Below are 24,720 nucleotides of genomic sequence, written 5' to 3'. Positions count from 1 at the left end.
AATTGCTTTTGAAGTCTTCATACATTAATGATCTTTCCAACCAGCCTATTCCTATTCGCTCCATTTGTAAAGTTTTAAGTCTGGTTAAAAATGAAAATGGACACATACAGAAGTGTCAATATAGAAATGGAACATGTGATTTAAAACAATAAAAAATATCTAACAAAAAAAAAAAAGAAATGTTTGCGCCATTTTGAGACTGTATGTGAATACACTCTTTTATACCCTATTTCGCTGAAAATAAGACATCCCCTGATAATAAGCCCAATTGGGCTTTTGAGCGCATGCCCTAAAATAACCCCCCCTGAAAATAAGCCCTCCCCAAAAATATTTAAATTCATGCACAGCCGGTCCCCACCAATTCCTCTGGTTTTCTCCACGCACCCCAAAATAATAAGATCTCCCCGAAAATAAGGCCAAGCACTTATTTTGGGGTTCAAAAAAACTATAAGACAGGGTCTTATTTTCAGGGAAACACGGTATACCTTGACTCCCTGTAATGCTGCAGTTCTTTGTGTTGTTCAAACATAAATGAGCTTAGAAATAGAATTATCCTGTAATAGATTTTTTGAATTTTTTATTTTATTTTATTTTATTTCAAATTTATATACTGCGCCTTCTCCCGAGGGACTCAGGGCGGTGTACAGCCAGATAAAAACATACAATACAAACATTAAAAACAATTAAAATAATATATATTAATTTGGCCCCAATTTAAAATGACAAACCAATTAAAAATATTTAAAAATATGTTAAGCCAGCCCGGCTGTCAAGCCTCGGTTGGGTCTCGCCATCACTGGGGGAGGACAACCGGCTTGCTGAAAAAAGAAAGTTTTAAGGGCACGGCGGAAGGCACCGAGGTCTTGGATTCTCCTTATCTCTGGGGGCAGCTGGTTCCATAGGGTAGGTGCCCCCACAGAGAAGGCCCTCCCCCTGGGGGTCACCAGCCTACATTGTTTGGCTGATGGCACCCCGAGGAGGCCCTCTCTGTGGGAGCGCACGGGTCGATGGGAGGTTGTCAGTAGCAGCAGGCGGTCTCGAAGATAACTAGGTCCTATGCTATGGAAAGCTTTAAAGGTGGTAAACAACACCTTGAAGCGCACCTGGAAGACCACTGGGAACCAGTGTGGTTCCTAAAATTAGGAACCACAGCTATAGTAGATAACAAGTATATATATTCACATATAGTTTCAAACTGGCAGAACTGTCATAACAAAATCCTTATACAGGTAGTTCTCAGTTTACAACCATTTGCTTAGTGACCTTTCAAAGCTACAACAGTATTCAAAAATGGAACTTCTGACTGTTTTTCACACTTATGACCTTTGCAGCATCCTTGTGGTCGTGTGATCAAAATTCAGATACTTGGCAACTGGCATGTATATGATCATCGTTGTAGTGTCTTGAGGTCACGCAATCACCTTTTGCAACCTTCTAGCAAGCAAAATCAAGGGGGAAGCCAGTTTCACTTAACAACCTTGTTACTAATTTAACAACTGCAGTGATTCACTTAACAACTATGGCAAGAGAGGTCATAAAATGGAGCAAAACTCACTTAAACATTTCACTTAGCAACATAAATTTTGGGCTCCATTGTGGTCATAAGGTAAGGACCAACGGTACCTCACTGATTTAAGGTCACCCAAATAATCTATGCTATTGCTCCAACTGGTTGTTTTATATATGCCTGGGGAATTCTGGGAATTGAAGTCCATGCACCTTAAAGTTGCCAAAGTTGAGAAGCATGGGTCTACACTAGTTTAGGATTTTCCATTCCTGTTTTATTTAGAGTTTGGTGCAAGTAAATAAATCAGTTATGTTTTCATTAACAAATAGTGATTAAAACAATATGAATCATTACTGGACTTTTTGTGAGAAACTGAAATTAAAAGTTGATCTGGGCTTTGATGATTAAATAAGGGATTATGGAAATAATGTAGACAAATGTTAGTCTTAGAGTAAGAGTTTGATATATTTTTTTATTTATATCTATACCAAAGAAAGTTGGAAGTCATTCTTTTTCAGTTTTCCTTCTTGTCCTCTTTCTTTCTTACACTTTCACTCTTTTTTTTTCCTGAGCCTTTTCTTTTTTCAAATCTGTTTTTTTATTTGTTTATCCCTTAGTTTTGTATTTTTTTTGATGTATGAAGGATCAAATACTCAGCCATTATAATTCTACATTCTTTATTTACAGAAATCATAGCAAAATTTAGAATGAAATCCAGTGGGAGTCATCTCATATAAGGCAGGTTCTGAATCCCTCTAACCAAAAAGTGTTTATCGATAGAAGAGAATATTTGTAGCTCAGGGCTGAACTGTGGGTTCCTTGGTGTTCTCTGAGCTTGATGGTTTTCTTGCAGATGTTTCATTACCAAACTAGGTAACATCATCAGTACTAGAAGGGAGTGGAGTTTGCTCTTATTTTCATATATTAGTGGCTTACCCTGTCAGTGTTGATCAGTTGCTTCACAAAAAGTGTTTTGATTGGTGCTGGGTCTCTACAGCCTCAGGTAGAGAAGGCTGCATCTTTCCCTCAAATGTTCTTTAAAATACAGAGTTTCCCAGCATTCATTCATTCATTCATTCATTTATTTATTTATTTAATTCAATTTGTATACCGCCCTTCTCCTAGTGGACTCAGGACGGTGCACAGCCAGAACTAAAATACATACCAATACAAAATTTAAAATTTTTAAAAGAATTACATGACTTTGGCCCAAAATTTAAAGCATTCAAACTAAAACCCGTTGACAATTTAAAAACCAAAAATGGGGGGGGGGGTGTTTCACACCAGCCCTGCTTGATGGAAAAGTTTTTAGGGCACAGCGAAAGACCTGGAGATCCGATATCCTTCGTATCTCCGGGGGCAAATCGTTCCAGAGGGCAGGAGCTCCCTTTAGGAACCTCCAACATGCAAACTGTGGTTACTCATCCTAAAATGAATCCTCTTTACCTGGAGCTTCAAAATTTGTTGTTTGCTGGGGAGGCATATAGCTAAAAGTTAGTCTACATTTAGTGTACATCTGACTTTGGGGATATTTCTTCATAACCAAACAAAAGCCTTGGTAGTACAGTGGTCTAAGGCACCCTGTTATTAAGCTGGTTATTAAGACCAGCTGCCTGCAATTACTGCAGGTTCGAATCTCGCCAAGGCTCAAGGTTGACTCAGCCTTCCATCCTTTCTAAGGTAGGTAAATTGAGGATCCAGTTGTGGGGGCAATAAGCTAACTTTATATAAATATACAAAAGGATGAAGGCTATTGCTGAGCACATTGTAAGCCGCCCTGAATCTCCAGAGAAGGGCGGCATATAAATCAAATAAAAAAAATAAAAAAAGAGAGCATGTTTTCTGTTCAGTTTACATCCCTTGCTCGCTGGATCTGGGTGTCACAAAACAAAGCCCACATCTTGTAATTAACCCCCGCGCCCCATTTTGGTTGGCAGAGTGCTGCAGGAGGCTGAGTGCTGTCACGCCCCCTGGCCACGCCCACGCCCACCCTGGCCACACCCAGCCAGCCAGTCATTAGGGCAGAGAACTGGTTCCTAAATTATATGAATCCCATCACTGGCAGAAACTATAGTTTTTGCTCTGACTGCCATTAACCTTTGCTCTGAACTAAATAACATGTTTTGTGCTATTTTGGCTCCCTACTCATTGTACCAATTGAAGCAGCAGTCCCCCAACCTTTCTTAATTCACGGAGTGGCAGCAGTAGTGGTGTCAGCGGCAGATGGGGGGGAGAGAGGATGGCTTTGCATGCATGCAACCTAGTTCCTGAGCCTGTGCAAATGAAGCTTCGCACGCTCATCCACTGCTTGCACTGATTCCCAATGGGCTACGGACCAGTAGCGATCCATGGCCCGGAGGTTGGAGACCCCTGGACTAAAGGACCAATTTCTAATCCCATCAACAGGGACAGAAGTGAAAACACTTTGATAGCATGATGATGACAGAGACAGTAGCAGCAACAGGTCTTCCCATGCTGCACTGTGCACAGTGTTTAATGCAGACTGATGTATCATTAGTCTTACATAAGGTATGCTCCAATGATCAGTGTTCAAATCTCATCAAAGGAACAGCTCTGCAGAGCTCAAGAAGTGAGATAACTTTTTAAAAAATACTGTAATGACAGGTCAATTTGGCTAAAGAACAGACAGACTGGGATTATGTTTTGTTTTGAAAGGATGCCCTAATCAAATGCCACACCACAGACCTGCAGATTTCTGAAATCTCTGATTTCTGTGGTAAAAAATACTGGGCTCTTTCAGGAATTATACAGATGGGCCACCATTCTAGTTTAAAGCCATTTGTTGATAGGGAACACCATGAAATAAACGGGCTACTCATCAATATAGCGCTTTGCCTCCTGCCTACTTAATCGACTGAAATTTAAATATGGAAAAAATAACATTCAGACTTTAAATATAGAAAAAAGCAAAGCACTACAATTAAAACCAAATGTATCCACCATCTTTTGGAATAAGCTGTCTTGAGACGTTAATGAGCTTAATTTGTTTTACCCGCAGTATTTGTCTTTTTAAAAGAACATATTTTTAACCACAAGCAATGGGTTTGGGTTAATATTATATTTGTGGGGTGAATTTAGTATGAATTGTAACGCTAAAAATAAAATATCAACATAAAAGAGGAAAACTAAAATCTTAATAGAAGCACACAATAAATCAACACATTCTCAATCAGAATAGAACTGGAAGGGACCTTGGAGGTCTTCTAGTCCAACCCCCTTCTTAAGCAGGCAACCCTATACCATTTCAGACAAGTGACCGTCCAGTCTCTTTTTAAAAACCTCCAGTGATGAAGCACCTACAACTTCTGAAGGCAAAGCTGTTCCATTGGTTAATTGTCCTCACTGTTAGGAAGTTTCTCCTTAATTCCAGGTTGCTTCTCTGCTTGATTAGTTTCCACCCATTGTTTCTTATCCTGCCATCTGGTGCTTTGGAAAATAAAATAATATATTAAACTGCCTATCTCAAAATATTCATACTGTATACTGCAGAGACTGAATTGTGGTCTTAATGCCTTGCTATCACTGGAGGCCCGAGGATGAAGCAGTTTGATTGCATGAAACAGGCTTTCTGTTGATATGATTTTAGAAAATCCACATATAGTACTCAAAGATTTAAAAAGAGAGCTATCAACTGCATGGACCTTTACTGAAGGTCATTACTGAAAAATGACTGAAAAAAATACATTACTGAAAAAATAAAAAGCCTCCGATTCCAATTAATCAAAGTTTAGTGGATTGTTTGAATGCTTAAAATAGGAATAGCCTTACCTTTTGTTTACTTCAGAGGCACAACTTTAAGGGTGATGAGTTAAAATTGGCTTGTTTCAATGTTGCGATTAGTCACCCCTGGGTTTGAATGATATAACCTACTGCTAATCAAGAGAAAAGTGCACTCCTAAACCCTCATTATTGCAGTCAGGTTGTAGGAGAAGTAAGTTTACCATTCTTTTCATCTTAGTATTGCCAAACTGTACTACAGTATTCCATGTAAACCAATTTAGGAAATCAAACTAGGTAATCAATTAATCTAAGTAGATCTAGGAGAAAGGGGTGTCAAACTCACATCGTCACATGACGTATCGGGACTTTCCCCCCCTTCGCTAAACTGGGCATGGCCAGCATGTGACGCACCCGGCCAACAGGCCGGGAGTTTGACAACCCTGATCTAGGAAATCTGTAGAAACCCCCTATTTCTTAGATTAAGGAGGAAAGTCAGAATTCATTTGTAATAAGGAAGAACTATTGTTATTTCTACTCTCACAAGCAGTAGAATCCAAGAGACCTTATCTGCCTTCAAAGCAGTGGTGGGTTACTCCCAGTTCTGTTCGGTTCTTGCAAAACGATAGTAAAAACGGCAGGAGGCTTCGCCCACCTGCACGGACATAATAATGGACGATCTGCGCATGTGCTCCCGTTGCGAACTGGTAGTAAAGGTAAGGAGAATCCACCCCTGCTTCCAAGCTATACTGGGCCAAATCTGGTTAGTATTTGGGTGACAGACTGCCACAGACTACAAAAGCTACAACTGTAAAAACACTAAGACAAGATAACAATTTCAGTATTGTTGTTGAAAAACTAGAATGAAATGCCTACCAGGAATCAAGCTTGTCCTGAAAGAGATTTTCATTTACTCTTTTCCAGTCTGATTTCTAAGTTTTTTTACAACAAATAAAACAGGAGGATCAAAGTTTAGGCCATATGAGTATAACTATGGGATATAACTTTTGTAAAGTTTCTACCTTTCTTGCAACTCTTCTAAGAGAAAGGAGTTCTGACAGAACTATAATCCTAAAGGGACTCCATGGGCAGGGATTGCCAAAGATAAATGAGGTACTGAGGAAACTACTGTTAATCCCCAAATGAATGGACTGCTGGAAATCTTCTGGCTAGATGTCCTTGCTCTTTTATCTGAAGTCTCTTACTTATATTATCTCACCCAAATTAAATCCCCTTGGGTCAGTCTCTAAAGTAAAAACAAGACCTTGTAGATTTAAATGCAACAATCTGAAAATTACAAGTATCCTATTAAGTGGCATTACAAGAAGCACTTCTAGTTTACCAGTCAGGTGGGTGTTATGTTTCATCATTTTTTTCTTAAAAAAACCTGGGAAGTTTTATATCAAAATATATTTTATTCTTTATATTGTTTCTATCTTCCTTTAAAACAGGGGTGTCAAACTTGTGGCCCGCGGGCCGGATGCGTCACATGCTGGCTTTACCCCCTCCTGGTTAGTGAAGGGGAAAAAAGTCCTAATATGTCACGTGACACTGCCGTGATGACACGAGTTTGACACCCCTGCCTTAAAACATTAATAGAATCCACAATGGACTGAGAATCAGTGTCCCTGCTAGATAATTGGCAGTCAAGCTGAAACTAAATCAAGTAAGAATAGCAAAGGAGGTGGGGAATCTTTTACTGAAACTTCCTCAAACCCGCAAATAAATTACCCAGACTTAATCCACATATCAAAGGATAAGGTCTATAAACACAAATATTGTTAATTAAATTAGGTCTCCCAGTGGAACTGCATGTTCACAAGAATAAAACCTACACACACGCACACGGCCCTCAAGTGTCACCCTAGAATCAGCATGTAGACACTTCCACACCCAGGACAAACTCCCCTATGTAACTTTGTCCCTGTACCCCCATTTCTCTTCAGCTGCCTCTAAAAGCAAACTTGCTTTTGGGAATAAATATTTCATCTTTTCCCACAGCTGTTTGGATCTCATTTTTATTTATTCTTGCACAACCCTGGCTCAAGTTGGAACCCCACATTATTCTTCTAACACACACACAATGTGCTTTTGAAATGAAGATTATTCAAACATTTTAAAAACATAATTCTAAGCAGTTGTTCCAAAGAGCTAATTTTCTCTAAATTAAATCCCCAAATACAAGGCACCTCATAGACCACCTACAAGTGTGCTTTTGCAGTTTACTAACTTCTTTGCAATTCCCAAAAGGAAAGCTAAAAGCCATGCTTATTTGTGGCTTAGCTAGTGTCTGTACTCTTTAACTATGTTATTAGTGTACTGCATGTAATTGTAGCCAATTATCGGTTATTCAGCAATTCGTGCTTCACAAGTCTGTGCCTTGGGATAATGTGAGAGCCAAACAAACACCCTCTTGATTCCATTCTTCCCACTCAGGATTCTTATTTTTGGTTAAGCAGGGTAGTTTCTGAAGTCTAAGAGCGGCAGCTAAGGATATTTTTTTTCCTATCGCTTTTCTTTGTCTTTCTTCTTTCCTGCTTAGTCGAGGCAGAGATAGTCACTCTTATGAAGGTCTGCAGCAGCAATTACTTGTGGTAAGATTTTGCAGTTAATACAAAAAGTACATGTGCAGTGCCCATTCCTGCATTTCCCAATAAATAATGTTTTAGACATCTGTACTTGCTTATGTCTGTTGTGGGGGAAAAAAGGGAAAGCAAGTGTTTTGGGTAGAAAATGTTATGTAATTGACACTTATCTAACAGCATTTACAGAAGAGTCAAAATAGCTGATATTTAATATCAGCTATCAGCGCTACAAGCTTTGCCCCTTTGTACAGTATGTGCATTAATATTACACATACATTAAAAAGTGGCAGGCATTTCATTGTGATATGGTCTCCCACCTTGTTGACTGTGACACTCAGCTGTTCTACCAGGAGCTTACTCCATCACCAACATTCTCAAAGTATCGAGTACCATTTGTAATGAACAAAACTCCCACAGAAAAACAAGGAAGGAATGCCAGAGATAAACAACTAACAAGTAGGAGAGGAAATTGTCTGTCGCTTATCAAATAAACAATAGCTCTTGACTGCAAAAAATACCTGAGAGTAAATGAATCAAAATATTCAAAGAGATTCTTCCATAATGAACTTACAAATAAAGAGGACAGGAGTTCCTACTACAATTTTCAAGATTCTGTATTGTATCTCAAATCTTTGCATTAAAATATTTTATAAGAATCTGTATAATTGTAGCTTACTTGATCCTGTGCTGCTGTATGGTGCCAGATTGATTTCCATAACACTCTAAGGATAAGTTCCTCAGAGAAGGCAAAAATACCATTACATTGAGCAGGTAATGTGATTCATTTTGGGTCCACATCCTTTAATCTCCCTGCATTAGCAATGCTAACATGCTGGCACAGAAATCTTTTTCAGGTATTAAGGAGCTGCAGATGGAAGTAAGTAAAGCAGCTGAAGTGAACTGGCATGGCCACTTTATTCTTAGGCCATCATCCCACTACAGACAGCATCTTGAAAATATCACTCAACCTACAATTCTTTGTTTTGCCAATAACTTCAGAATCTGCAGCACAGGGTAGCAAAAGACATACATTAGTTCTTAAGTTAGTTATTATGCCCAACAAACTAAAACACAAACTAAAAACTTGTATGAATTGGAGCAGAATGAGGAAAATCCCATTATTTCTCATTAAATCTACAATTTGGCAGCAAGCTGTTCTTTTCTAGACTGAAGTCATTTTCTCCACTCAGAAATTTTCTCCTACAAAAAATTTCTAATAAGAGTATGTCAAGAATATTGAGGAATGTATCCCTATCCCCCCATCCCCCCATCCCATCATCCACCCATCCACCCATCCATCCATCCATCCATCCACCCACCCACCTACCTACCTACCTTCTGTTTATATAGTTCTACAGAACAAACAAGAGTACAGTCCACATGGGCTTTACTGCTTAATTGAAACAGTAACCAGGAAACTTTACTTAGAACAAAAAGACATAGAGTATATAACATAGATGCAAATTTATAAACACTGCCATCTACTGGTTGGCTATAGTTATTGCATAAAATACATAAACATGTATTTAACACCCCTACTCAACAACTACTCATGTTAGTCCCATTTCCGATCTCGGTTCTATAGATCTGTTTCTTGTGTTTCTTCTTGCTGTCCTGGCTATGCACAGAGATGGCAGTGCTGTTGCGACTCCAGCCTTGGCTTTCCGAGGGGCTGACACTGGGGCTGCTGGGGTTCTGGCTCCAGCTCCAAGAAATCAATAACTTCTAACTTCTAGGAGTCTTTTCTGAAGAACAGGTGTCAGAATAGAAAAACAATGCTATCTAACCAGATTTCTCAAAAATGGGGCACTATCAGGACCTCCTTGGACAGATCAACAGTGATTGAATTACAAAGCTGCTTTTGCCAATTATGATATTATTCTCTGTTCACCACAATGTGAAATCACAGCTGCCAGTTTTTAGCTGGTGTTGGCCTTCATACACATGTTTTTCCTGAGAACCTAGGACCATGATGGCGAACCAATGGCACGCGTGCCACGGGTGGCACGTGGAGCCATATCTGCAGGCACATGAGCCATTGCCCTAGGTCAGCTCCAGCACTCATGCGCGTGCCAGCCAGATGATTTTTGGATGGCCCTGCCCATGCTGCCCCTCCCCTCCCAGAAGTCTCCACATGGCCCATTTTGGATTCTAGGTAAGTACAGGGCTTGCACAAAGACTCTGGAAAGGCAAAAAATGGGCCTCTCGGAAGTCCGGAAATGGGCCATTTCCGGCCTCCGGGGGGGCCGGGGAAGGCTGTTTTCACCCTTCCCCGGCCTCCAGTAAAGCCTCTGGAACCTGGGGAGGGCAAAAAAAATGGGCCTACCGGAAGTCCGGAAACCGGCCTTTTCTGGCCTCCAGAGGCTTCAGGGAGGCCTGCTAGGCCCAAAATGGGGCATGGTGGGGGGGTCGTGCGCACATGCGCTGGGGGGCGTGACATATGGGGGGGGCATTGCATTGTAGAAGTGGGCACGCAAGAATGCACGCTTTCGGCACCCGAGGGGAAAAAGGTTCGCCATCCTTGACCTAGCATGTCATAATGTATCGGTGTAGTATATACACAGATTCAAGTAGTATGACCTTTTGCAATTGACAGATGAAAATTTTGTCAATATGCAGATTTTCTACATACAGTCCAAGGTTTTTTTTGATATGGCCACCACAGCCAGTTTATGTCCTAATCCTTCAACTTTGATTTTCAGAGAGACAGAGAGGGAGAGAGGGAGAGAGGATGATTCCCCATATTAGCATCCAAATTAACAGTAAATCAGATCATAATCAAGTATATCAAATTGCTTGGAGTCAATTTTTGTTTCAAGAATTCAGCTGAATGTCCACAGATGAACAATGAATATTTATGTAATCTCAGTCCAGAGAGTTACAATGAAAACTAAGAATACTGCAGCTATGCTAAACAATCTATGTCTAATCACTATAATGCTATGAATATCACAGAATTGCATAACACACTTAAAATTGTTCCACAAAAGAGCACAGACCTAGGATCTAATATAACACAGACCCAGACTGAACAGATCTAGGAATAGATCAAACAGGGAATTAGTTAAATTAGAATTTCCTGATATCATTGAATGTGCATTCTCCTTACTGGAAAAGAAGCTGGAACCTGCTGTTTCTCAGCCTCATTTAAGAGGTTGAAAATGCAAAGAAAGAAGATAGTAATCACAAAAAATGACCAATAATGTATTAACATTGGAAAATGAGTTTTAAAGTTCATATCGATGAGGAAAGAGCTCAGAAGCATCTTGAGAAAAAGGAAAATAGACTTTGAATGTGTGAGAAAAAGCATTTACCAAGTGTGAATTATTCAAGGGTGAGGTAAAGACCATGTAAAGGTTTAGGCAAAGGTTCACTCTTCAAAAACAGAATCCCCAAATATAGAACTAGAATCTGTTCTCAGCAAAGACTTTATACAAAATTACAGATGAAGAAATTTTGTGCTGGGCTGGAAAAAGGAACATACGTACTCCACATGTACAAATCACAGGCATCTGTGGGAGGGGCAGGTATTTGTGATGACACCACACAAATTACATGACTAACCTACTTTAGTTAGACATCACTATGGCATTTTCCACAATGCCATGATATATGGCATATTGATGCCATCATGGTTTGTTACAGATGCTACTACCACTTTATGTATGTATGTATGTATGTATGTATGTATGTATGTATGTATGTATGTATTTATGTATCAATCTAGCTAGTAAACTCTAAGTGGCAAACAAAATAAAAAAAATCTAATTCATGAAACCAAGAGGGAGAAAAATACTAGGCCCAATGAGGCCCAATAAACATCTTACTTCCCAGCAACTATATACGCCCTCACCAGAGCTTCAGTAACTCAACACCTTGGCCATAAAGCTTATTAGAAGACCCAGATCTTCATGGCTTTCTAAAATGCTAGTAGAGTCAGGTGTTTTTGTATTTTTTGGGGAGAGGGTAGAGACTATTCCATAGATATGTTGTTGGTTTGAGCTCTGAGCTTGGTGATTTGGTTGCAAATGTTTCGTCCCCATTCGAGAAGACATCTTCAGTGTGCTTTGGATTGTGCTTGTCTGGGAGAGCACTGGCTTTTAAATACCTTTCTGAGTCGTGGTCTGATTTCGGGTTGATTGGCTGGCTGTAATTGCTGAGTAATAGTCCTTGGTTTTAAGTGCCATCTGTGTGATGTAAATTAGCACTGGTATTGTTGTTCGGATGTCTTCTGATGATGTCATGGTCTGGTTTCCGGTTGATTTGATTGGCTGCATGTGATGTGGTCCGATTTCTCGTGAGCTGTCAAGTTATAACTTTGTTTGCAGAGTGTCTGTTCATTGGTCTTTAAATGCTGCCTCCAGGATCGTGGTTGATGTTGTTCTTTCATTGGTAGATTGGCTTGATGTCAATGTGTCTGTCTATTGATTTATTGGTGGAAAACCAGGCTTCCAGGAATTCCCTTTCTCTCCTTAGCTTCGCATGGGTTACAACTGTGATCCCGGTTAGAGCGAATCTGTGTCCTTTTGAGCCTTCGTGGACGGACATGAGGGATATAGGGTCATGTCTCTTGATGGCCAGGAAGTGTTTGTGCAACATTTACAACCAAATCGTCTAGCTAAGAGCTCAAACCAACAACATAACTACCAACCCGAGCTGCTAATATTCAAAGACAAATGCAAACTATTCCATACAGCAGGTACTGAGAGCGAGGGAGGGGTCTGTCACATTACATGAAAGTTGTAATAGTCTTGTAGATTATCTGCATTATGTGCATGAACTCTCTCTCTCTCTCCCCCTCCCTCCCTCTCTCTCACACATGCACAATGACTAGATTACCAGCCTCTTTGCAGCAATGTCTACAAGAAAGCAACCAAGCTCAGAGAGCACAAAGGACTCACAGAATGTATGTGTGTATGTGATGGGTTGGAGTTTATGTTGAATCAATTTGTGCATTTGTTGTTATTATGGGATGATTACAGGCGTGAAATCCAGCAGGTTCTGACAGATTCTGGAGAACTGGTAGCGGAAATTTTGAGTAGTTCAGAGAACGGGCAAATACCACCACTGGCTAGTCCCAGAGTGGGGTGGGAATGGAGATTTTGCAGTATCCTTCCCCTGGAGTGGGGTGGGAATGGAGATTTTGCAATATCCTTCCCCCAGGAGTGGGGAGGGAATGGGGATTTTGCAATATCCTTCCCCTGGAGTGGGAGCCTTCATGGATGGACATGAGGGATATAGATGGAAATGGCGATTTTGCAGTATCCTTCCACTGGAGGGATGCAAAGTCATTCCATTTTTATTTGGAAGCTTCTGCTACTGTGTGCATTTACTCAAATTGGCTCTGATCAATTTACCATACAGTATAAGATCTAAGTAGCCTCATATCTCTTGCTCTTGGTATGTCTGAGTGACAAAGACTATAAAAAATACAGCTTGACTCTAAAGAGCATCCCAGAAGAATTCATATTTCAAATACCTGGGGCTCAATGAAGCATATTTTAATAATTTTACTTTCTTGCATTATGTAAAGGTGTACATTGCCAGTTCACATTACCTTTCAAACTAGAAGGGAAAATCATTGCAACAATGATCACTTAAAGATCAGTAAATAGTCTGAGATGATGATAATGATGATGAGTTTACCATACAGAGATCATTTCCCTCTACCAACATTTATCACATATATTTGCAAAGGTTACAGAAACTATAAAATAAATCCTGCTGCAGGCTTTGTTCAAAGGCGGAATGTATATACTGTGAGTATTTCATATCACTTTTAGATTTGAAAAAGCCACACCTCTTCCCACTCCTCCTTACAATTATTTAATTCTAGGTTAACAGGAACTCATAACATATTTTTAAAAGTTGTCAATTTCTAAAAATTAAAAGAAACCAACTCTCAGTATCGAAAGGTGCTTAGAAATGAAAATGATCACACAATATAAAACAGGTTTTTTTTTTTAAAAAAAATGTTGACAGTGAACCAACAGAGGCGTTACAAAAAGTTATTCTTCCATGTCAAGTGTGAAGAACAATTATTTTTTCCTTTTCAGTGGTGAGGTTTCTTATTTACATCACTTGGTATGCAACACCTTTTAGTTGCACCTTATAACAAACCCAAGACCTTGCTTAACCTTCCAGATGTATTTCATTAAACAAGGCTAGGAGGAAGCAGATTTTTCCTTCTCCCTACTCTCATAGATGTTGTAGAAGGACAGCCATGTTAATCTATGGTGGCAAATAAATAAATAAATAAATCTAATTCTCATTATCCTTGTAAAACATTTTCTACTTATTTTTCAGGTTGCAATGCAATTTCCCTTACACTGTACTCTCCAAATACAGTAAATGTCAGCAGCCATAATCCCAAACTAGCATGTTTAAAACCATATGAGCTGGAAATTTTAGACCAAAGCATTTAGATGTATCAAGTTAAGAGAATTATATCCATTATATACAAAAGTGAAATAATACTGTTTAAACTAATAATAAAAGTAAATACTTTTTTTCAATTGATTCCTGCTGACAGAAATATTGAAGTTGTTCACCACCGGTTGCTTATATATTGTTTCATTTTATTGTCTAGAATTAGTTATTATTCCACTTTTATTGTCTAGTATTCCTGGTAAACTTACATCTAATAAAGCCCAACTTGGATTAATGCCTGACCCTAGACAAGCTCAGCTAGATCAGGGGTCTGCAACCTTAAACACTCAAAGAGCCATTTGGACCCGTTTCCCACAGAAAAGAAAACACCGGGAGCCACAAAACCCTTCCCATGCCTGACTATTTCTTGAGCGACCACAAAACTAGCATATGTAGTTGAATTAAATGTTCTGTTTTCTTCTGAAACTTTTCTTTTCTTGGATTTATCCATGGTTGGCCTATCGGGGTTGAAAAGCTCAATACATCGTGTGCCGGTGGGTCTCGCACATTAGCAGTTGCAATGCATATTTTGAGTGACAGGGAGCCGAGGCGTGAAAGAGCCACATGCGGCTCCAGAGCCGCAGGTTGCTGACCCCTGAGCTAGATGCTGCCTTTTGCTGAGACTAACCTTTACATATTTTACTGACATATATAACTTGCTTATTAACGATTATACATCCCTTGCATATTGATAATGGGCAAACAACTATCCTGGAATGAACAGTTAGTGAAAGACACAATGTCTATCTTATCCTCTACTTCTGACATACAATTTTCAATTGCTGTCCTCAGTGCTACATGCTCTAAGTAACTCTTCATATAATTGTGCATCTTCAGAGATATTATATATTAACAACAAGCTAATTTATGCACAATAAATTACTTCTGTTTCCTTTTGGAGTCACACATAAATACTTATTTTATGGAAAGAAGTGATTATTGTTAACTAAATTTATAAAGTGTTTAGCATTTTGAGTGTGTGTGTGTGTGTGTTTTCATTCTGATTTCAATTTCTTGTGATTCAAACTATACAGATCTATAACTAGTTCATAAGTAGACCATTAATTCGTAATATTGAATTTCAGGGTCCTTTTAGATAAGTGATAAACTTTTTGCCATCATGAGCCGGGGGGGGGGTAACGCGTGCACGTGCCCACACCCATAATTCTATGTGCCTTGCCCCCACGCATGTGCCCACAATCCCCCTGCTTCTCCTGCTCCTGGCACGCGATGGCCCTGTAGGCCCGTTTTTCTCTCACCTGGCTCCAGATCCTTTCTAGGAGTCTGGGGAGAGTGAAAACAGCCTTCCTCAGCCCCCCCCCCGAGGCCTTCCAGAGGCCAGAAACGGCCCATTTGCCAACTTCCGGTGGGACCGGAAGGCCCGTTTTTTGCTGTCCCCAGCCTCTAGAGCCTCTCTAGGAGTCTGGGGAGGGCAAAAACAGCCTTCCACACCCCCTGGAAGCCCTCCAGGGGCCAGAAGCGGCCTGTTTACCAACTTTCGGTTGGTAATATATAAAATAAAGTAAACCTCCAGTCAGATTTTTTTAAAAAAAATCTTGGTTCAGGCCACTTTGCATCATCAGTCCATCCACATGACCTTGATGTACATATCATCAAAAGCTTTCTATTCTGACACATGACACTTCTTTGCAGCCTTCTTCACTTATTGAGCTCCTTCCTGCCAAGTTTCACTGCAGTTGAAGGATAGCTTGTTCAGTAGTAACTACTTAGGGTTGGTCAAAAATCTCCCTGTATATTCATTATTTGCTATTCAGGCCACTGGAATAAGGCAATATCTGTTTTCGGTTTATAGCAATAGCTAAATTTACACAAGGCTTTATCAAATGCATTTTCTGAAGCCCCCATCCAAAAGAAATCCAACCCCCCTCCCCAAAACAGTTTTCAGAAACTGAATACCAAGAATTGGAATGGATTTTGTTTCTTTTAAAATAGAAAGAGAGAGCAAATGGGCTTTATTCTTACGATCAGGAGAAAAATGACACACCCACACACACGTATGTATGTATGTATGTATGTGTATATGTATATGTATATCATTTTGAATTACATCCATTTTAGAAATGATATAATAAATTGCAGCACCAGAACTAAAAGCATATTACACTGATCAGAAAGCAGCATAGGTATATTAGATCAAACAGCTATTAATACCGGTGAAATCTCCCTATTTTTTTTATTGCTCCTGCTATTGTTGTATCTCAGCAAGGTAAACAGATTTAAACCCAACAAATTCGAAACTAGCAGGCAAAGGAATGGATTTTCATTATGAATTTAAATGAATTTAAATATCATTTAGGCATGTTTTTCAAATATTTCTTACATTATGTGTATTTTAATTTGTGTGGTTGTGCTCAAATAGCTTATTTATTTTTCATTCAAAGGCAATACAGAAGGGAAAGAAATAGCTCTGAAATGACCACCTAACATGTCATGGATGATCTAGTTTTTTGTATTCCTTCCACTACTTAAGAGTGGGAAGTACCATTTGGCCTACACGATTATAGCTTCCTGACTACCAGTAGTGGGTTCCACTTACCTTCGCTACCGGTTCGGAACCGGGAGTGCGCGTGCACTTCTCTCGCGGCGCTTCTGTGCATGCGTAGAACCTTCTGCGTATGTGCAGAGCATCCGTGGTGACGTCCGGGCGGGTGGGCAGAGCCTCCTTCCGCCGCCACTACTGGTTTGCCCAAACCAGGATGAACCGGTAGAAACTAACCATTGCTGACTACCCATGGGCTATGCCTGGGAGCTGCCATCCATGAGGAAAGAACTGAATTCAGTGTCAGGACCATCCTTCCCTTGTAGCACTCGCAACAGATATAAACTGCGCTATCCATCACACCCTGCTGCTTCCCCACAATGTGTTTGTCATGCAGCTTTATACACTGTTCCAAACACCCACTCACACTTCCCCAGTCTCACTCCAACCTACACTAGAGAAAGTGTTTGCCCATAGCTATGGGAAACAAGGTGAGAAGGGAAATATGGCTGGAGTCATTTTCCTTAGCTTGACTATTAAAACAGTAAGGAAGTGCCAGTCATTGCCTCTGATACTGTGGTAGAATAGATCAGCAACCAGGAGTAGCCAATTTTTATTTAGGCCTACATTTCTACTGGCCTGGGGACACCTGGTCTTGCTTTATGCATCTAGTTAAATGTGCTGTACATTTTTTAAAACATGGATTAATTCATCCACATTTATTCAAAAAGGTAGAGATATTATGTGAATTATGGTAGTATGTACCCAATAAATGCCATTATCATGATATTGCACTATATCTTTGTTTTATTTTTTATTATAGTTGTACTCCAATTCTCTTTAAAATGCTTGGTACACTGTATGTATAGTTTCTATGAAACCTGCTAGGAGACATACAGAGCTCAAAGTAATTCATCTGACTGAGAAAAGTACACCGCCTGTATGTACTACCAATTAGAAATATAGATTTATATTGCTTTTGGTGGGGCTAGATGAATCACAAGTTGGAAGTAAGATTGCCAGGAGAAATATCAACAACCTCAGATATGCAGATGATACCACTCTAATGGCAGAAAGTGAAGAGGAACTAAAGAACCTCTTGATGCAGGTGAAGGAGGAGAGTGCAAAAGTTGGCTTGAAACTCAACATTAAGAAAACTAAGATCATGGCATCCAGCCCTCTCAATTCCTGGCAAATAGATGGGGAATAAATGGAGGTAGTGACAGATTTTATTTTCCTGAGCTCTAAGATCACCGCAGATGGGGACTACTCAGCCAAGAAATTAAAAGACGCTTGCTCCTGGGGAGGAAAGCTATGGCAAATCTAGATAGCTTACTAAAAAGCAGAGACATCACCCTGCCAATGAAAGTGTGTATAGTCAAGGCTATGGTTTTCCCAGTTGCAATGTATGGCTGTGAAAGTTGGACCATAAGGAAGGCTGAGCACCAAAGAATTGAGGCCTTTGAACTATGGTGCTGGAGAAGACTCCTGAGAGTCCCTTGGACTGCAAGGCGATCAAACCAGTCAGTCCTAGAGGAGATCAATCCTGACTGCTCTTTAGAAGGCCAGATTCTGAAGATGAAACTCAAATACTATGGCCACCTAATGAGAAGGAAGGACTCACTGGAGAAGAGCCTAATGCTGGGAACGATTGAGAGCAAAAGAAGAAGGGGACGGCAGAGAATGAGGTGGATGGAGTCACTGAAGCAGTCGGCATGAGCTTAAAGGGTCTCCAGAGGATGGTAGAGGACAGGAAGGCCTGGAGGAATGTTGTCCATGGGGTTGTGATGGGTTGGACACAACTTTGCGACTAACAACAACAACATTTATTCTTTTCCCCGTAGAATTTGCAAGAATCCAGACCTGCAAAAAAAATCTGGATTTGAGATTTTCCTTCCAATGGAGTTTGTATATTTTTTCCATCTATGATTGCTGCTCATGGTTTAAGTGCAGGTGACACAGAATCACCACTGAAAAATGGTGAGCTCCACAGACAAAACAATTCCTAAATATATTTATTCAGAAATAAGTGCAGTGGTTTCAGGACGAAGTATGTTTAAAACTGATGAATAAATTAAAAACATTGGAACAGCTATTAACATTTACAACTGTACATCCAAGTGCATCCATGCGTTTTCTGTTCTGCACAGTAAATCAGTTCTATTTTTCTTATCACTCAGCTCAGGCAAAAGATTCATGAAATGTGGCAAAAATCCAAGTATTTGACACAATGCTTACCACACAAGGGTCTGACATGAAATTTACCATGTGTGAGAACTATCTCTGACCCCCCTCCTCCATATGGGAAGACATAGGTAAATATGAAGAAGTCTTAAATCACACTATTAATTATAAATGTTTAAATCAATAGAAAGTTAGCAAATATTAATTTGCAAATAAAATTCACGGGTTTCTTATTTAGAAAACATCACTTTCTCTGAGTTTTGCCTCCTCTTGGGTATCATTTGACAGCTTTTCAAGATTTTGTTAATGTATCTTATAACAAAAGAGTTCTTGTATTGTCTGCTTCCTGACCTGACCTATCTTGAAGATCTGACAAATAAGGAGATGAGTTTAACTTGGCATGATTTATTTGATAATGCCCATGCTTTTGTTATTTGTAGCATACCTTTTCAAGTGCTCACAGATAACTTGCCCAGTGTAGACATCAAACTGACAGGCTTAAGGTTTCCCAGATCCATCCATCCATCCTTCCTTCCTTCCTTCCTTCCTTCCTTCCTTCCTTCCTTCCTTCCTTCCTTCCTTCCTTCCTTTTCCAGTGATTCTCAAAGTCCGTTTCCTATTTTTTCCTCCTTGTTTTTGTGAAATCATCTTTCTTTCTTTCTTTCTTTCTTTCTTTCTTTCTTTCTTTCTTTCTTTCTTTCTTTCTTTCTCTCTTCCTTCCTTCCTTTTCCAGTATGATTCTCAAAGTCTGCTTCCTATTTTTCCTTCTTGTTTTTGTGAAATCCTTTCTTTCTCTCTCTCTCTCTCTCTCTCTCTCTCTCTCTCTCTCTCTCTCTCTCTCTCTCTCTCTTTCCTTCCCTCCCTTCCTCCCTCCCTCCCTTCCTTGGAATTGGAATTTGTCAAACAAAAACAAGAACAAGAGTAAGAGAATAAAAATACAAAGACAGGGACGATAGGCATATTAATGCACTTATGTACGCCCCCTCTACTGACCACTTAAGTATGAAGTATGGTGCACGGAAGTCAATTTGTAATTGAAACTCTGAAAATTTGTAGCTGAGACAACTGAATCAGGTAGGGCATTTCATTCTAACTTCTTGAAAGCATTGCAATATCTTTCTGAATATCTCAATATCACACTGAAGGAATGGAGGAAAGCTTCACAAATAACTTATATTTCCTGAACTACTTATATGTCAGCCCTTCGACATAGGCCAAGTCAGGAAATAAACCTCACAAATCTGACACAAACTGTATAGAAATATGCTATAATAATAGAATCTTGAAAGCCTGACTGAGTTCTCCCCTCCATATCTCTTATTATGAATTAGAAAGAAAGTCTGAAGAGTCTATTAATGTTTAAATAATGATCATCATTTATAAAATAACATCTATTGTCAGAAAATCCAAGATAGTAAGCAAAGAACTTTATAGGGTTTTGCACTGGATTTTATTTATTTTATAACTTATATTTCTATGGCTCCAAAACCTGCTCCAAAACAAAAAGCAAAATAATTTTAAAAAATTGTCAGAAGAGCAAAATGGTGAATCTGCCTTCTTTGTCCCAACTCTGAGATTTTATACAAAGTGTCATGAAATCTAGGAGGAGTATTGGATTCAATGGCCATCATGTCACGAGTGAACCTTGCAATCAAACCAAATTTTGCCTCACCAATTACCGCATAAAAAGGGGTTGAGAGACAACCTTAGGTTAACCATATACTTCTAAGTACTTATGGAAAAAGACCAATGAGTTAATCCCTTCTCCTTCCACTTCCCTTTCCAACAACTATCTTTATAACACATCTAACATTCCTTTCAAATACTCCTGCTCCAGTGGTGGGTTTCAACATTTTTTACTACCGGTTCTATGGGTGTGGCTTGGTGGGTGTGGCAGGGGAAGGATACTGTAAATCTCCGTTCCTTCCCCACTCCAGCGGAAGGTTACTACAAAATCCCCATTTCTTCCCAATCAGCTGGGATTCGGGAGGCAGAGAATAGATGGGGGTGGGGCCAGTCAGAATTTTTACTACCGGTTCTCCGAACTACTCAAAATTTCCTCTACCAGTTCTCTGGAACTGGTCAGAACCTGCTGAAACCCACCTATGTCCTGCTCACTGTACACAAAACATCCTTCATCTAGCTGTACAGAATTTGTAAACAATGCTCCGCACCACAGAGACAGCTGTTGTTATAAAGTGAATTATATCTTCACAACAAAGTTTTTTGAAAATAATATTTTAAAAGAGTGTAGACTGTAGAGTGATTAATACTGCATCGCTTTCAATGAAATTTGGCAAACTTTGTTCCTAAATACAGTTCCTATATACAGTTAAGTAAACCTATTATTTCAAGAAAGGAACATAGGTATACTATGGGAGATGAGTACAACACTCTTCATAATCTTACTCTTACTATAGCTAGGGATAATGTTAATACTGCTGAGATATTGAGTCAGATTAAATTATCTTCAGAATTATCAGGAATAAGTTGGGCCCTTCTCAGATCTCTGGTTCAGACCTCATGAGTGATCAGGTGATCGCCACAGACTTCTAATATTTAGGAGGAGAGTTCAAAAATACAGGTAGTCCTCAACTTTACAACAGTTCATTTAGTGACTGTTTGAACTTACAATAGCACGGGAAAGAGTGATTTATGACCGTTTTTCACACTTACAACCATTGCAGCATCCTAATGGTGACGTGATCAAAATCCAGATGTTTGGCAACTGACTTATATTTATGATGGTTGCAGTGTCCTGGGGCCACGTGATCACCTTTTGGGACCTTCTGAGAAGCAAAGTCAATGGGAACTCAGATTCACTTAACAACTGTATTACTAAGTCAACAACTGCAGTGATTCACATAAGAACTGTGACAAGAAAGGTCGCAAAATGGGGCAAATTTCATTTAACCACTGTCTTGCATAGTAACAGAACTTTGTGCTCAATTACGGTCATAAATCAAAGATTACCTATAAGGGACAAATATATTTGTAACAAGAAAGTAATTACTGTATGAACAATACACTTATTACTGATGTTTGCACTAGGCTCATATATCTTGAGTTTTCCATTTTGTATGCAGATAAAGAGGTTGACAGTTTAACAAAATAGTGAACTTCAGAATTAAAAAGGATATACTTACATTTGTGACATATTCAATATCCTTCCAAATATTACATTCCCTAGGAAAGTCGGATAACTCTAAAAAATTATCCACTATCACTTGGCCAATCAAGTCATGCCTGGAGAAGCGGTCAAAGTCATAGACAGAAAAATGAAGTTTTCTTGAACTCAAATCTTTGTAAGGAACAGGAAATAAAAAAACTTCATCAAATACTGGGTTAAGAGTTTTTCTATGTACTTTAGTCTGATGTTTTGTTTTCCTATCTGGAAGTAAGTAGATCTTGACATAAGGGTCTGAAGTTCCAGAAAAATCCTTTGCTGGCAGGCTGACAGCTTTGTGAATCTTCACTATAAGTTGTTCTAAGTCACAATCATATTTTACAATAAAATTGATTTTCCCACAAGACTTGCTATTTTTTCTCCGACCATCATCTGTGTCTACCGATCTTTGCTTATACAACTCTGGCTTGATGCGTCCAATGCCTGTCAGCTGTTCCTGCTTCTGGATCTGTTGGATGTTGAAGTCAGGATTTGAGAGATTGAGCTGTCTTCGTATTGAATTGTGCCTTAAATGAAAGCAAAATATATTGATTGGTTGATTGATTGCATTTATCTCTTACTCAGTAATTTTAAAAAAAATCTGTTTTCAAGAGTGGACAAATAAAAGAAATGAAAATATACAACTACTATAAAGAGAGAAGGACAGAGAGAGAACAGGACAGGACAGGACAGGACAGGACAGGACAGGACAGAACAGAACAGAACGCTTTATTGGCTAAGCATGAATATTGGCCAAGCTTAGAATACTTTACTGGGGGAGAGAGAGAGAGACAGAAAATGTGATTTGATGAATATTGGATAAATAGATAGGAATATATTTTTTTTTAAAAAAAGGATACTTCAGTATTAAAATCAAGATTTTGAAATATGAACAACTTGGGTTAGAGAGAGAGAGAGAGACGGAGGGAGGAGGAGGGAGGGAGAGAGAGAGAGGGAGAGGGAGGGAGTGGGACAGAGAGAAAGACTCTCCCACTCACAAAAACTGTAAACATTGTCTTGCAAGGGTATTGAATTGGTGCATTTAAATAATTTGCAAACAGTCCAGATGGCCCCTGTTTTGACTACCATAGTAACTAATGCTTTGGAGTTTCCTAAGGGAATCCCTCCCTCCCCTTTAGCTTTTAAAAAGGATTGCTAGGCTTTGGGATAGCTTTCAGAGCCTGGCCATTTCTATCAATCAGGCTATTACAGAAGTGTTTTGGTGTGTTTATTTCTCCAGCTACAAATCATCCAATCAGACTAACCTTGGTTACTTTTTAATTTTCCTGCTCTTTGTATAATTAGGCATAATTTTTAATTTTTAAAGGATGTGATGCTAAATGTAGAAATCTACCCCCCAAAAGCTATACTGTGCAAAAATCATATAATATTTCATTACAGCCAATATACAACCATGTAAAAAGAAGAAATGCCAATTAATGTCCTGACATTTAGGGTATCTGAATACAGATCTTAAAGACATTGCAATATTCAGAGATTCAATAGGCATGGAATTCAAGAAGGAATCATAAGACTTGCTGATAACAGGGATAATATCTCCTGTTCTGCTGGCTTGGAACCGACACTCAATTATTCTTATATTTGGGAGCTGCTTGCAAGATTGCAATATTTGAGATGAGGGTCTCTATTTCTAAGCAGAATTAGAATCAGGTTGGAGAACATTTTCTCCATGATTCAAACAAGTGAAAAATATCTGGCTATATATGTAAAACAACCAGTTGGAGCAATAGCACAGATTATTTGGGTGGCCTTAAATCAGTGAGGTACAGATAGTCCTCAACTTATGACCATAATGGAGCCCAAAATTTCTGTTGCTAAGTGAAATATTTAAGTGAGTCTTGCCCCATTTTTACCATCTTTCCTGCCACAGTTGTTAAGTGAATCACTGCAATTGTTAAGTTAGTAACTGGGTTGTCAAGTCAATCTGGCTTCCCCCTTGACTTTGCTTGTCAGAAGGTCACAAAAGGTGATCACATGACCCTGAGATACTGCAACCGTCATAAATATGAGTCAGTTGCCAAGCGCCTGGATTTTGATCTCATGACCCATGGGGATGCTACAACGGTCATAAGTGTGAAAACTGGTCATAAGTTACTTTTTTCAGTGCCATTGTAACTGAACGGTCACTAAATGAACTGTTGTAAGTGGAGGACTATCTGTACAGAGGGGGAGGGGGCATTCTTCTCTGGCACAGACAAAAAGTAGGCTGGTGGTGGGTGTGGAATCCAGTTGCTACTGCCATGTTGGTTGAGGTTCACCAACAATGAAGGGAAAAAGTAGTGCCTTCAAGTTTTGACTTGTGGTGACTGCCTCCTGCATCTTTCTTGACTGGATTTTTCAGAGGTGGTTTGCCAGCTCCTCCTTCTATGGCTGAGAGAACTGACTGGCCCAATTCTACCCAGTTGACTTTGTGGCTAAGGGAGGACTAGAATTCACAGTCTCCTAATTTCTAATCTGATGCTTTAACCACTACACCAAACTGACTATCGGCACTGAAGGGTGGTTTAAAAACTATTTGTTTCAAATATCAAATATGCTAGGGATGTAATTGCCTCCTACCGTTACCCTATTCTCAGTAATGTAAGAAATT

General features: G+C 39.4%; 1 protein-coding gene across 4 annotated transcripts in view; it reads right to left on the bottom strand.

The window, feature by feature from the left end:
- Nucleotides 1–24,720, bottom strand: part of SYT9 (synaptotagmin 9) — a 91,879-nt gene that overhangs the window by 9,476 nt on the left and 57,683 nt on the right. For all 4 annotated transcript variants that reach the window (XR_015729821.1, XR_015729820.1, XM_034417145.3 and 1 more), the window contains exon 3: nucleotides 22,090–22,636. Coding sequence is in view for 2 of the 4 variants with exons in the window: in XM_034417145.3 (XP_034273036.2) it covers nucleotides 22,090–22,636 (547 nt within the window). In the remaining 2 variants the exon portion in view is untranslated. The remainder of the gene's footprint in view (nucleotides 1–22,089; nucleotides 22,637–24,720) is intronic.

The sequence above is a fragment of the Pantherophis guttatus genome, chromosome 1 (assembly GCF_059756535.1).
Source record: "Pantherophis guttatus breed Tessera chromosome 1, ASM5975653v1, whole genome shotgun sequence".
NCBI lineage: Eukaryota > Metazoa > Chordata > Lepidosauria > Squamata > Colubridae > Pantherophis > Pantherophis guttatus.
This window is presented reverse-complemented; position numbering and strand designations above follow the sequence as displayed.